The sequence below is a fragment of the Mustela nigripes genome, chromosome 9 (assembly GCF_022355385.1).
Source record: "Mustela nigripes isolate SB6536 chromosome 9, MUSNIG.SB6536, whole genome shotgun sequence".
Taxonomy (NCBI): domain Eukaryota; kingdom Metazoa; phylum Chordata; class Mammalia; order Carnivora; family Mustelidae; genus Mustela; species Mustela nigripes.
This window is the reverse complement of record NC_081565.1, coordinates 78,701,104-78,716,459: the sequence shown is the minus strand read 5'-3', so window position 1 is coordinate 78,716,459 and position 15,356 is coordinate 78,701,104. Positions and strand designations below refer to the sequence as shown.

General features: G+C 38.5%; 1 protein-coding gene across 1 annotated transcript in view; it reads left to right on the top strand.

The window, feature by feature from the left end:
* Positions 1-15,356, top strand: part of C9H9orf85 (chromosome 9 C9orf85 homolog) — a 66,348-nt gene that overhangs the window by 36,368 nt on the left and 14,624 nt on the right. Inside the window, exon 2 of the mRNA XM_059411866.1 lies at positions 5,846-5,952. Coding sequence (XP_059267849.1) covers positions 5,846-5,952 — 107 coding nt within the window. The remainder of the gene's footprint in view (positions 1-5,845; positions 5,953-15,356) is intronic.

Sequence of the window (15,356 nt, the reverse complement as noted above, 5' to 3'; positions counted from 1 at the left end):
CTCCCCTCTCATGCTCTCTCTCTCTCACTCTCCTCAAGTAAATAAATAAAATTTTTAACAATAAATAAAATCTTTAATAAAAATAATGTTAACAGTTGTCTCACAATAATGTGTATATGGCTGTGCATTAGTATTGTTTTAACTTCTTTCTGCATGTTTGAAATTTATCACAGTAGAAGTGGTTGTTTTTGGAACTCGGTTAAGAGAAATACTATTTATGATGACCTTATTCTATGTGGTGCATTCCTGTAGATCCTATTAATATCAGGCATCTGTACCTATACTGTACCCCCGAGAATAACTTTTATCACACTGTGTTTGACATTATGTAACACCAGACTACCTGGTAGAAAACAGCTCTGTGAACTGCTTTATATAATAAGGGTGTTATTGAGAACATGGCTTACTGTATTATGTGGGGTCCTTTTTGGGAAGGACCAGATTTTGGGTTTCCATGACCAGAATAGTTGTACTACTTCTAAGAAACTGGATTTTGGGCATGTTACGGGCATCGAAGCAGATAGGGGAGTGGAGCTTGTGTTTTACTGGCGGCTAGAAAGCCTAGATCTCACTTGGGGTCCATCTTTAGCAAGTGTACTTCCCAGCTGCACTCCTTAAGTGCTTCATCATTTTCTTTGCCTACTCTTGTTTTCCCTTCAATATGATTCCCTCATCTATTTTTGGTTGTGTTGATTTTCTTTTTTTGAAGATTTTATTTATTTATTTGTCAGAGAGACAGAGAGAGAGGGTGCACAAGCAGGAGCAGCAGCGGGCATAGGGAGAAGCAGGCTTCTTGCTGAGCAGGGAGCCAGACATAGGACTTGATCTCAGGACCCTGGGATGGATTGTGACCTGAGCCAAAGGCAGACGCTTAACCAACTGAGCCACCCAGGTGTCCCAGTTGTATTGATTTTGAAGATAATTTATGCTCAACCATGTTCTGGCCATATTAAAAGGATTTAAAACAAAATAGTTTATAATTTGAGAGTCACATCCTAAAAGACAGATTTTTTTTAATTTTTTTTTTTTTTTTTTTAATTTGACAAGACAGAGATCACAAGTAGGCAGAAGGACAGGCAGAGAAAGAAGCAGAGAGAGTGGAAGGGAAGCAGGCTCCTGGCCAAGCAGAGAGCCTGATGTGGGGCTTGATCCCAGGACCCTGGGATTATGACCTGAGCCGAAGGCAGAGGCTTTAACCCACTGAGCCACTCAAGCACCCCTAAAAGAAGGGTTTTTAGGGCGCCTGGGTGGCTCAGTGGGTTAAGCCGCTAGCTTCGGCTCAGGTCATGATCTCAGGGTCCTGGGATCGAGGCCCACATCGGGCTCTCTGCTCAGTGGGGAGCCTGCTTCCTCCTCTCTCTCTGCCTGCCTCTCTGCCTGCTTGTGATCTCTCTCTGTCAAATAAATAAATAAAAATCTTAAAAAAAAAAAAAAAAAAAAAGAAGGGTTTTTAATGTTATTAATCATATAAATTCTTGCTCCCATGTCTAAAGATCTTTTATCCTCTAACAAAATTTAGAATAAGGGGATACTAATAGAAAATTTAAAAATCTATATACTTTTAGGGGTGCCTGGGTCGCTCAGTCATTGGGTGTTTGCCTTCAGCTCAGGTTGTGATCCCAGGGTCCTGGGATTGAGCTCCACATCGGGCTCCCTGTTTGGTGGGAAGCCTGCTTCTCTCTCTCCCTCTGCTGTGTTCCTTCTCTCACTATGTTTCTCTCTGTCAAATAAATCAATAAAGTCTTAAAATATATATATATATATATATATATACATACACACACATATGTATATATGAACTTTTATATATAAATAGGCTATAAAAATCCTATTCTGGAGTAATACTGTTGGAGCTATATTAGCACCAAAACCTTATAATGCAGGGGGAAGAACAAGGCCAGTTCTTGGAAATGGATTTTCAGCAGCAGTTAGAATTGTTATTTTCTTCAATTTTAATTTAGTTAAAAAAATTTTTTTAATTAATTAAGGGAAGTAAAATATGCCATTGTTTACCATTAACATTTCTGAAAGAAATATGATGTACAAAAATACCCCGATGAGAAATAATTAGTTGTTCTTGAGAGGTATTCAAATTCCTTCCCCCCATAAGAGTATCGTCCTTCTGTTAAAGGATACTTTATATTTTATAAAGTATTTTTCAGTATCAGCCTATTGATACAGATACTATATTTGTAGTTTGCCTCTTGGGTGGTAAAGTCATCTAATTTCTTCTTGAGCTTGCTGTATTGCATCTTAAAATATGCCTTGTCTGTGAACAGAATGTTTATAGCAGAAATAACATTTACTATAAAATGCGTTGTATGAATCAATGATGGCTAAGACTTTACATATATGTTAAGTAAGAGTGTCTTTTAATATACCCTAAGTTTATTCTGACTTAGTGTTTAATTCATAAATAAGGTTTTCTTCTTTAGCTAAGATTCCTAAGTTCAGTGGAATCTTCTCTGAAGTTCTTTCCCTTTAAAGGTCTGGAAAGTAGCTTCTAGAAGCTTTCTAAAAGCTTCTTTTAGAAAATGATCTTTAAAGGCTTTTATATCTATGAAACTGAGTTTTGATTTTATATTTGGACATGCTTAAATCTTAACCGTAATAACCTATGATTTCTACCAGGAGGAATATGCTAAAATTAATTGCTAAAATAGGGTTAGTTGTAAACATAGGTGTGAGTAAGGTAAGATTGTCATCTTCTTTGCTCCAGGCAGAATGATTCCTAGAACTAGGATTTAGCTTTCATTGCTCACATCTCTGGAATTCATTTTTCTAGTTTGCCAAAATATAGTCAGACAAGGTACACAGTTTTCTTTCTTTTTACAACTCTTTTTAAGTGAAAGTACCGTTCACTTTCATTCTTACGCTCATTCATTTCTTGACACATGAAAATCAAGTTCAGTTTTGTAGTAGTGCCTGTTAGTCATGTGAACTTTCTACAACATCTCCATTTACACTGTTTCACACATCACTCACAGGCAAGTTTCCACAAAGACCTGTTTTGTTCCATTGTCCGATCCACCCCGAAGAAACCAGTTTCCAAGCTATGTGCAGCTTTGTCAATCAAGATGAACTGGTCAGGAATTGGATACAGAAACAAGAAACCAAATAATGCTTCCCAGTTGACAAGCAGAGTAACAAAATGTTTTGCATTCTAAGAATATTCTATTAAGAAAGTTCACATCACATTCATATTGTAATCATAGTTCAAGTTGTTAGCTTGTTTCCATTACTATTAGAGTTAGGAAAATATAAGTTAATTTTTTTTGGTGAGATATTCTAGGCAAGAGAGGGCAGTGAGAACAAATGATGAAATGCGAATTTTAGCTCTGGGTATTTCTTAGCAAGTCTTATGTGGGATAGCTATGTAGCAAGTTTAATGAGAAGAGGAGTTTGGTATTGGATACGGATTTCCTTCTTTCTGGCAACAGTTAGCAGTAAGCAAGGAATATAGGGTGATGTAGCATTTATTTTCCAGGTACTCTCCATCTAGGTCAGGGAAAAAGTAATACCTATACATAATTGCTAAGTAACAGAATATGTTTTTCACCATAGAGTTAAAATCAAACATAAATGTATTCACAGCTTAATTTGTGGCTTTTGAAAAGACCCTTGAAATATTTTCTTTTTGAGTAATGTTTTGTCAAGTTATTTTTTTTAAGATTTTATTTATTTGACAGGCAAAGATCACAAGTAGGCAGAGAGGCAGGCAGAGAGAGAAGAGAAAGTAGGCTCCCTGCCGAGTGGAGAGCCTGATTCCGGGCTTGATCCCAGAACCCTTGGATTGTGACCTGAGCTGAAGGCAGAGGCTTTAACCCACTGAGCCACCCAGGCGCCCCTTTGTCAAATTATTTTATCTTTTTGTTTAGAAATTTAAAGAATATCAAGCCCTGTTCCAAAGTTTTGGGTTTTGTTTTTTTTTTTCAAATGATCTTTAAAACATTGTGCTTTTAACTCAGCATCAGATAACCTCCCAAAGAATCTGTGTCTTTTGTGATCCTTTTCTTTCTTTTCTTGAGAAATTAAAAAAGGAAACAAAGGAAACAAAGAAAACCTAAAATGTTCCTTTACTCATTATTCCAACGATAGGCAAAGACCAGGCTTCCACAGCCAAAGTAAGAGAATTCTCAGAGTACTTAGTGAACATAAATAGTCTGGGTCCTGAATCACATGAATATGTTATAGAATGTAAAACTACTGGGGAAAACACATGACACGTTTAAATTTTTTTCATTCTCCTAATTTCCCAGCACATTTTGAGAAAAGATCATAATAAATATGGTGTGTTTTTTCCCCCTATAAATCTCTTTTTCCACCACAGATATTTCCATGCACACATTTATTTTCTGTTTTTGTTTGTTTGTTTTTTCAGATTTTATTTATTTATTTGACAGAAAGAGAGACAGTGAGAGAGGGAACACAAGCAGTGGTAGTGGGAGAGGGAGAAGCAGGCTCCCCGCTGAGCAGTGAGCCTGATGTGGGGCTCAATCCCAGGACCCTGGGATCATGACCTGAGCCAAAGGCAGACAGTTAACGACTGAACCACCCAGCTGCCCCTATTTTCTGTTTTGAAGAAATCAGATTAGTGGGGTAACTTTACCAAAACATTTTTTCTTTACATGAGAAGATGAAAGTATTAAATTAAAGAATTAAATGCCTTTGTGCTTTCAGCTGCTTCTGCCTGACACTCCTTTCTCAGATGTCATGGTCTCTGCTCTCTTCTATAGACTGACAGTTTAGGACTGTAATTTCTCAGTGTATTGTCTCATTTCTCATTGGTAAGATTTGAATTGTTGGAAACAGTCTTTTTTTTTTTTTTTTAAGATTTTATTTATTTATTTGGCGGACAGAGATCACAAGTACGCAGAGAGGCAGGCAGAGAGAGAGGAGGAAGCAAGCTCCCTGCTGAGCAGATGTGGGGCTCGATCCCAGGACCCTGGGATCATGACCTGAGCTGAAGGCAGAAGCTTTAACCCACTGAGCCACCCAGGTGCCCCTGGAAACAGTAGTCTTAAAATATGCATTAGGTTTTCTTCTTTATTATTACATTATTTTTGAGGTATAACCTATATATAGTAAAACGCACATGTCTTGACAGTACAAACTTGAGTTTTAACATTTGCACACATCAGAATCAGTGGGGGGGCGGGGCTTCTAAAATGCTCCTGCCAAGAGGTTAAAACATTTCCTTGATGATTTTGAGCTACACCTAGTTAAGAATCTTTGCCTTTGGGGGGTGCCTGGGTGGCAAAGTCTTTGGGCATCTTCCTTTGGCTCAGGTTTTGATCCCAGAGTCCTGGGATAGAGTGCCACATCGAGCTCCCTGCTCAGTCAAGCCTCCCTCTCCCTCTCCCACTCCCCCTGCTGTAATCCCTCTTTCACTGTCTCTCTCTCTCTCTGTCATATAAATAAACAAAATCTAAAAAAAAAAAAAAAAACTTTGCCTTTGTAAAGAATCAACTTGAGAAATGCACATAAAATTACACACAGTATCAAAAAATGTTAAGCAGATTAAATTTAGGTTACTATTTAAAAAATACTTAAGGGGCGCCTGGATGGCTCAGTGGGTTAAAGCCTCTACCTTCGGCTCAGGTCATGATCTCAGGGTCATTGGGCTCTCTGCTCAGCAGGGAGCCTGCTTCCTCCTCTCTCTCTACCTGCCTCTCTACCTACTTGTGATCTCTATCTGTCAAATAAATCAATAAAATCTTTAAAAAAAATAAGTAAAAATAAAATAAATAAAAAATACTTAAATTTCTCATGTATCTTTTTTACGGGGTTTATAATGCTGTCTCACCAATGAAATTCTTACTTTGTTTTTCTGTTTGGTTTTAAGAAAATTAATGCAAAGCTTCATGACGGAGTTTGTCAGCGCTGTAAAGAAGTACTTGAATGGCGCGTAAAGTACAGCAAATATAAACCATTGTCGAAGCCTAAAAAATGGTGAGTTGTGTTTCTTAATTATCTTACCAACAATATATGTATCACCTTATTATTTCTTTCCCCGATACCCAAAATTATATCCAACTAAATACTAGAGGTAGATGGAAAAAAATCTCCCATTCTCCCATGGAGAATTTCATCTTACATGCTGATTCCTTCTTTATAAAATGGATTCACCCTTTCCCACCCTATTCTTTTTTTGTAAGATTTTATTTATTTGTCAGAGAGAGAGAGGGAGAGGATGCTGGGGAGAGAGAGAGAGCAAGCACTTGTGCATGTGTGTATGTGCACACACGTGCACACACACACACACACACACACACACACATACACACATACAAGCAAGGGGAGGAACAACAGGAGAGGGAAAGCAGACTCCCTGCTGAGTGGAAAGCCTGACCCTAACCTAAGATCATGACCTGAGCTGAAGGCAACTTCCTGAGTAAACCATCGGGTGCCCCCCTTTCAGTCTTTTTTTCATGTTCTTTAGCATTTCCTCCCCAAAGAAGATACTTTTAAACAATTCTGATGGGTTTTATTCTCAGTGGCCCAAATTAGCAGTAGGGAAGTTTCACAAGTGTTGGTGCTATCCAAAGCTAGATTTCCATGAACAAATTAACTGTATTTTCTGTTGTCTTCTCTGTAGCTGATTGTACCATAAGCCATGTAGTTTTAGTTTATAGGCCTACTATATTATTTGTAGCTTTCTAGAGGCACCTGGCTGACTCAGTTGGTGGAGGATGCGACTCTTGATCTTGAGGGTGTGCGTTCGAGCCCTGTGTTGGCTGTAGAGACTTCTTAAAAAATAAAAATCTCTTAAAAACAAAAAAGGGATTGGGGTGCCGGGTGGCTCAGCTGTTAGGGATCTGCCTTTGGCTCAGGTCATGATCCCAGAGTCCTGGGATCAAGCCCCACATCAGGCTCCCTGCTCGGCAGGAAGTCTGCTTTCCCTCTCCCACTCCCTGTGCTTGTGTTCTCTCTCTCTCACCGTCTCTCTCTGTCAAGTAAATAAATAAAACCTTAAAAAAAAAAAAATTTGTTTCTAAATGTTGGTATAACTTTGGGTGCCTGGCTGGGTCAGTCAGAAGAGCACGTGACTCTTGATCTTGGGGTCATGAATTTAAGCCCCATGTTGGATGTAGGAATTACTCAAAATAAATATATTTAAACATTTTTTAAAACTCTTAAAAAAAAAAAAAGAATGGTTGGATATGGACACCTCAACTCAAGGGTCAGCAACTCTGTCCTATCTTGGAGTCATTGAAGTCTTTGGAATCAGGAAAGGTCATGATAATGTTGCCACTACCTAGGGAATGTGGTGACCTAGAGCTCTTTGAGAAACTTCAGGTAGGTCAAGGGGATGAAGGCTGAGAGGACCTCAGTAGCTGCTGTTCCACATCACCCTAAGGCCGATGAGGTTAGCTCACGGTGAGTGCAAAATGAAGGATATGTAATATTTATAAATTCCCAATTACAGATAACAAGACATTCAAGCAAAGGAAGATACAATAAAGAATAATAAATGTAATATTTATATTACATTTATATTATATTACATTACATTACAATAATAAATATAATAAAGAAGTCCAATCTAATGTAGAACAAATGATTATTCATGAGAGACTAAGAAGCTGTCAGTTAAACCAAGGTCTGAACATGTTCCTGAGGATGTCACCTGCCTGGCCTAGAATATCATGAATTTCAAATTATACTGAACACTTGGCACCTGAGGCATTTTGGAAAGCCTAGCTTTCAAACTCCAATCCAGGATTGAGAGTGTTCTAGAAAGTATGACTTAACTATATTCATGTTGCACTCTTTGCATATTAACACTTTACCAACATTATAAGGGATTTAAGTGCATTGATGAAAGATTCTGATGGTAACATAACTTAGAAATTTTGAATGTTTTACTCCGGCTAATCTTGCTTAGAAGTTAAATTTGTCCTTTGTCAGAATTTATATGAGAAGTTTTCTTGGACATTGGATGTGTCTTTTGTGAAAAGATAATTTTCCAGCACCCCAAATATTGTCATTGATGAAAATGTTGAGTATTTTACTAGTCTAGCTATCTTTTGCCACAGATTATGTAGCCAAATGATGTATATAAGGAAAAGTTCAACAGAACATAAAATGTAAGAGGAAGGGGGACTATTTATAGGTGAACATTTCTTTTGTAATGAAGTAATATTCTGAATATTGCGAAAATTGAAGCTCTTTTATCTTACTCATTGGGCTTATAAATCACCAAAAGTCATGGATGATTAGCAAATTTCCATTGCTCCTGCGATCTAATCCCAAATATTAGACCCAAGAAAGAATTAGACGTCTAAACTCTTCCATGTTATCTGTTTTGACCACAGAAGCAAAAACTGTATTGTGTTTGTACTTGGCAGAGGAGGTCTCATGTTTCCTTTTCAGTGACGTGACATTCTACAGGATTTTTATGATCATGTTCTTTATGACACTTTGTCCCAGTTACTGAAAACAACCCTGGACCATGCCAGAGATTTTTGGAAAAGATGTCCTAACTGGAGCTGTAAGAGCCAAAAACGAGTATTTGGGGGGGGGGGGGGGGGGGGGGGGATGATTGTCAGTCGTGAGAGGGAGGAGGAAAAAAAGATCATCCATTAGTGCTACATAAACAGTGTGATCCTGGTACTACCCTTGGTTATAAGGTAGGGTTTTTTTGTTTTTGTTTTTTTAAGATTTTATTTGTTTGAGAGAGAAACAAGTCAGCGGAGGGGAAGAGGGAGAAGCAGGCTCCCTGCTGAGCTGGGAGCCCAATGTGGGGCTCTATCCCAGGACCCTGGGATCATGACCTGAGCCCAAGGCAGATGCTTAATGACTGAGCCACCCAGGTGCCCAAAGGTCGTTTTAAGTATCATCGAATACTCAGATCTTCAAGTCTTTATGGAAGAAAGCGAAAGGCTTATAAAGATAATGCTCAGCTTTTCACAGCTTCTCTTCTCTGTAAGAGCTGAGATGAGCCACCACCTTATTTCATGCCTGGCTGGTTTTTTGTTTGTTTGTTCTATATTTCTTTCTTTCTTTTCTTTCTTTTTAAAGGGCAACTTTTTTTTTTTTCTTTTAGGATTTTATTTATTTATTTGACAGACAGAGATCACAAGTAGGCAGAGAGGCAGACAGAAAGAGAAGAGGAAGCAGACTCCCTGCGGAGCAGAGAGCCTAATTCGGGACTTGATCCCAGGACCCTGAGATCATGACCTGAGCTGAAGGCAGAGGCTTTAACCCACTGATCCACCCAGGCGCCCCCATGCTTGGCTGTTTAATCAGAGGTCAGGTTACTCTGTAGCAGGATTCCTACTCATTTTGGCTTATGTGTTTTGATTTTAAGGCGAGTTCTTGCTAATCCCTGGTTGGAGGGCTTCTTAGGTGCCACCAACAACTCCTGGACACCCAAATGGTTTAATCCTTAGACTTAAAGATTGCTTATATATGTAAGAATTGAGGATCAGAATGAGTCTGAATCTTTTTATATAAAACTTCATTTTTTGAGGCACCTGGGTGGCTCAGTTGTTAAGCGTCTGTCTTGTCTCAGATCATGATCCCAGAGTCCTGGGATCAAGCCCCACAGAGAGGCTTCCTGCTCGACGGGAAGCCTGCTTCTCCCTCTCCCTTTGTCCCTGCTTATGTTACTTCTCTCTCTTTCAAATAAATAAAATCTTAAAAAAAACTAAACAAACAAACAAAAAAACCCTCATTTTTCAAGGGCCCTGGTTTTGACTTTCGAAAAAGAAAACCCAAAGATAAATTAAAAGCATTCGTTACTATGCTTGGTCAGTCCTAAATCACTCAGGAATCCTGTAAATAACCTTGAGTGTGGAACTGAATTATTGGAAAAACAAGAGATCTTAAAAATGTTAAATGATTTGTATAGCTCTTAAAGAAGAAAGGAGTCTTGACATTTTTACTTAAAAATCATTTATCAAATTATTTTCTAGCTATATTGGAAATACAGATGGTTAAAAGATTATCCCCTTCCTCAAGCAATGCAAGACAAGAAATAAAGTTGGTTTGGTTTTTTTTTTTCTTTTTTTCTGGGCTCAGACGGATTATATGTTTTAGCCAAGATCAGAAAGTAAAGCAGATGGAGTTAAGATTCAAATGCAAATTGCTCCCATTTTAAAGCCATGTTTTCCTGTCCTCCTACAGTGATTTCTCAGTATTATATTATTCATTCAAAAAACGTTGTTCTTCTCTTCATCTGAGCCTAATGGTATATTAATTTTTATAGTCACCCATCTTGTTTATGAAAGTTATCCACTGCTGAGTACCACATGTATAGACCCGCTTATTAATTAATTAATTAATTGAATGAATGAATAAATAAATGGAATTAATTAATTAGTTAATTAAAGTAAGCTCGATGCCCAAAGTGAGGGTTGAGCGTAGGACCCTGGGAACAAGAGTTGCATGCTCTACCAACTGAGCCAGCCAGACACCTCATTTTTTTTTTTAAATACACATGTCCAAATAAATAGATTTTATATTCAGGCATTGAAATGCCTAAGCTAGTACCTAGAAACTTCTTGTGCCTTGTATTTCAGGTAACCAAGCAACCTTTTTCAAGTATTACTTTAGAAGTGTTATAGGCAAATACCCATATTTGTGTTAGAATCTCTAGCCTGCTTTTTTTCTCTTCCTACTCATAAAAAATAATTTACCAAGAATTTAATGTTAGCTTATGTTTAACATTACCATAGTAGTAGAAGAGAAAGGAGAAGCTAGTATAAAACAGCAACAGATCACAAACAAATTGGGCTCTGAGCTTAGAAGTGGATCTATATCTCCCCCGCATTAGCAGTTCTCAAATGGGAGGGGTCGATTGTGGCCCCCCCCAACCACGTGACATTTGGCAGTGTCTGAAGACAGTTGTGTGTTTTGTTTTTTTTTAAGATTTTATTTATTTATTTGCAGACAGTGAGAGAAGGAACACAAGCAGAGAGGGAACACAAGCAGGGGGAGTGGGAGATGAACAATCAGGATTCAATCCCAGGACCCTGGCATCGTGACTTGAGCTGAGCTGAAGGCAGATGCTTAACCAGCTGAGCCACCCAAGTGCCCCTGGAGACAATTTTGATGGTCTTGATTTGAGAAGTTGGAAGGGATGCTACTGGCATATAGTGAGTAAAGGCCAGGTGCTACAAAAAATCCTACAGTGCATAGGACAGCCATCGCATCAAAGACATATCCAGCCCAGGATGTTACTAGTGTCTTGGTTGAGAAACCTTGGTGTATACAAAATACATGGATACTCACAGGGCCAAGCCCCACTGAAACTTGACATATATCTTAGTCTAGTAGTTTTCAATCTTTTCACCTGTAGAATTTTTTATTTTTTTATTTTTAAATAAGCTTTATGCCTAGCATGGGTTGTTGGAACTCACCACCTGGAGATCAAGAGTTACATGTTCTACAGAATGAGCCAGCCAAGTGCCCCTCAGCTATAGAATTCTTGAATAAAACAAAAGCTTAGCCAGGGATCCCCTCACTCCAATTTGCCCAAACAGAACTGCCCTACACCTTAAATGCTGCAAGAAGAATGTCAGTGGAGTATGCAGCTCTTGATCTCAGGGTTGTGAGTTCGAGCCCCATGTTGGATATAGAGATTACTTAAAATATAATCGTTTAAGAGTAGATTTCATTCTAAAAAATATTTTAAGTGAGGAAGGCAAGACCTAGTGTCACACGCCTCTTCGACTGTCTGGCCTGTTTTAAGACATGGACGTGCTTAATGCTTAAAACACTGTTTGCGTTTAAATGGAAGTCACTACCCCTGGTTCTCATATTGTCGGTATTGACCGATAATTTTTAAAATTTATTACCCCACCGAAAGCCTTATCTCTTCATACTTCATTGTATTAAATAAATTCTCCTCTATCTCACCTTTACTCAACTACGTCCCTTGGTCCAGAGTTTGAATAAGCCAGTATTTTGAAAAAGACTTATTTCACATAAAAGTTTCAAGGGCTCCTGTCAGAAATAGTTGGGTCTCCCGCAGCAGGGGACTAAGTAGAATTTTTTCTCCCCTGGGAAGTTGTACTTTTGCATGTATGCTAATAGTGTGGGAGTGTGGGAGTGGGGATGAGGTTCTTCAAACTGTGAGAGAAAACGAAAAGTCATAGTATTCGGGAGAAAATGAGCGGAGGACAAGAGGCTTCGAAGCCGGCCATGCCGCCCTGTCTGGCTTGTCTTTCTGACCAGATGCTTGCCCCCCTTTACTCCAAAACTTGGTTCTAACCGAATTAGCCAAACTCCGACACTCAAGATAATCTTTTGTAAAGCCACCCTGTCTTTTTAACATTCTCTATTTTTGTGGTGGTGTAAAATAAATAGCATACAATTTATCATTTTAACCACTTGTAAGTGTACAGTTCGGTTGTGTTAAGTATATTCATATTGTTGTGCAACAGGTCTCCAAAACACTGCCATCTTGCAACTGTGAAGTCTTTACCTATTAAACAGAGGCTCCCCTTTCTCTGCTCCATCAGCTCTTGGCAGCTTCCATTCTGTTTTCTGTTGCTATGAATTTGGCTACTTTATTTTTTATTTTTTTAAATAATTTTTTTTAAAGTAGGCTCCACTCTGGGCTCCAACATGGGGCTTGAACTCAAGACCCTGGAGATCAAGAGTTGGAGGCTTAACTGACTGAGCTACCCAGGCACCCCTGAATTTGACTACTTTAAGTACTTCATATGAATGGAGTCATAAAAGTATTTGTTCTTTTGTGACTGGCTTATTACATTTAGTATAGTGTTCTCAAGGATCATTGTTGTTATAACATGTGCCAGAATTCCCTTCCCTTTTAAGACTAAGTAATATTCCACTGAATATATATACTACATCTTGGTTTTCACTCATCTGTGTGGACACTTAGGTTGCTTCTACCTCTTGGGTATTTTGAATACTGTTATGAGCGTTGTGCAAATATCTCTTCAAGACTGCTTTCAATTTTTTGGCATGTATATACACAGAAGTGGGATTGCTGGATCGTATGGTAGTTCTTTTTTTTTTATTGTTTTAGGAACCTTCATACCTCTTTTAATAGTGATTGCACCATTTTACAGTCGCACCAACAATACGCAAGGGTTCCACTTTTCTTGATATCTTTGCCAACATTTGTTTGCAGTTATTTTATTTTAAAGTATATATTTTAATAATGATATTATTGAGAATCACCAAGAAATTAATGCATAGCAATTATATTTTCTTTTCTTTTTTTTTTTAAGATTTTTTTTTTTTTTTTTTTTTTTTGAGAGAGAGTGAGAGAGAGAGAACAAACAAGGTGGGGGAGAGGGAGAGGCAGAGTCCCCGCTGAGCAGGGAGCCCAATGTGAGGCTGGATGCTAGGATTCAGGGATCATGACCTGAGCTGAGGGCAGACACTTAAACGACTGAGCCACCCAGGCACCCTGCAATTTTATTTCCAAAAACATTTTGCATAGCTTTTGCTATCAATGAAAAAAAATAGTAAAATCATTATCCAAAATAACTATTAAGTCATTAATAATTTAACTGTTTTTTTTAAAATGGAAATTAAGTTTAACTTTATATTAATAAGTAACCGAATATTAAATTTTATAAATTACAAATAAGGTAGTTCTAAGTAAAAACTATTATTATACCCCATCAGTAAAGACATTAACAAATTCTAAACTAAAGTAAGTACTAATACCCTTTCTTTTTTTAAAGAGTTTATTTATTTGAGAGAGCGTGTGGGAGAGCTGGGGGAGGGGCAGAGGGGGAGGGAGAAGCAGGCTCTCCACTGAGCAGGGAGCCGGGTATGAGACTTGATCCCAAAAGTGCCATTATAATCCATTTTTCCTACTCTAAATTACTGAATAAACACTTCACAAATTAAAGGAATAGTCAGTTTTTTAAGGATTTTACCTTTAAGATACTCATTATTTCAACCAAACCTTACTTTTACCTTATTCACAAAATTAATATATATATTTTAATACACATTTTTTTAAAGATTTTATTTATTTGACACAGAGAGATCACAAGTAGGCAGAGGGGCAGAGGGGTGGGGGGAAGCAGGCTCCCTGATGAGCAGAGAAACTCATGTGGGGCTTGATCCCCCGACCCTGAGATCATGACCTAAGCTGAAGGCAGAGGTTTAACCCACTGAGCCACCCAGAAGCCCAACAAAATTAATATTTTTTTAAAAAGATTTTATTTATGTATGTTTGTATGTGTGAGAGAAAGAACATGAGATCGGGAGGGTTAGAGGGAGAAGCAGACTCCCCACTGAGGGGGAGCCCAATGGAGGACATGATCCTGGGATTCCACGATCATGACCTGAGCCCAAGGCAGATGCTTAAGCGACTGAGGCACCCGGGCACCCCAATATTTTCTTTTATAAGAGACTATATTCATCATTGGTGGAAAGTAACTGTCACATAGAACTTGCTACATAGAATTTTTTTTTAAAGATTTTATTTATTTATTTGACAGAGAGAGATCACAAGTAGGCAGAAGCAGGCAGAGAGAAAGGGTGGGGGGAGCAGGCTCCCCGCCAAGCAGAGAGCCTGAAGTAGGGCTCGATCCCAGGATCCTGAGATCATGACCTGAGCTGAAGGCAGAGGCTTTAACCCACTGAGCCACCCAGGTGCCCCCTACATAGAATTTAAATTTGATGTGGCAAAATCAAATTCTGTTTCAAATAGCATCTTCAATATATAAGACGTTGTGCTATATATTATAGAAGATGCCAAAATCAATCTCCAACACCAAGGAGTTTACAATCTTTTATGAGAGATAGGCCCACAAATAATTCTTGGGCAGATTGAAAAGTGTCAGGTATAAGTAAAAGATGAAAGAGACCCATAGGGTACAATGTGAGACTGCAGAGGACTAAGAAAATGAAAATAGGAGCGGTAGATCTAGAAAAGATAGAAATTAAAGGTAAAAGAGTTCTGTAAACAATGTTTGTAGGACACCCTGTGAGGAAATCACCAGGGCAAGGAGGAAAAATGAACAAGAATCCCATGCTCCCTTTGATAGATAATGTGGATAATCACGGGGTGTCTCCGTATGTATGGTCTTTTTGGTTCTTTTGTTCTGAGATCCCTGGCTGACTCAGTCTGTATAGCATGTGACTTGATCTCAGGGTTGTGAGTTTGAGCCCCACAGAGGGTAAAGGGATTATTTAAAAAAACAAAGCAAAACAAAACAAAACAAAAAGTAAGGGTGCCTGGTTGGCTCAGTCGATTGAGCATACAACTGTAACTTCCGGGTTGTGAGTTTAAGCCTCACCTCGGTGTAGAGTTTACTTAAAAAAATAAAATAAGGGCGCCTGGGTGGCTCAGTGGGTTAAGCCGCTGCCTTCAGCTCAGGTCATGATCTCAGGGTCCTGGGATCGAGTCCCGCATC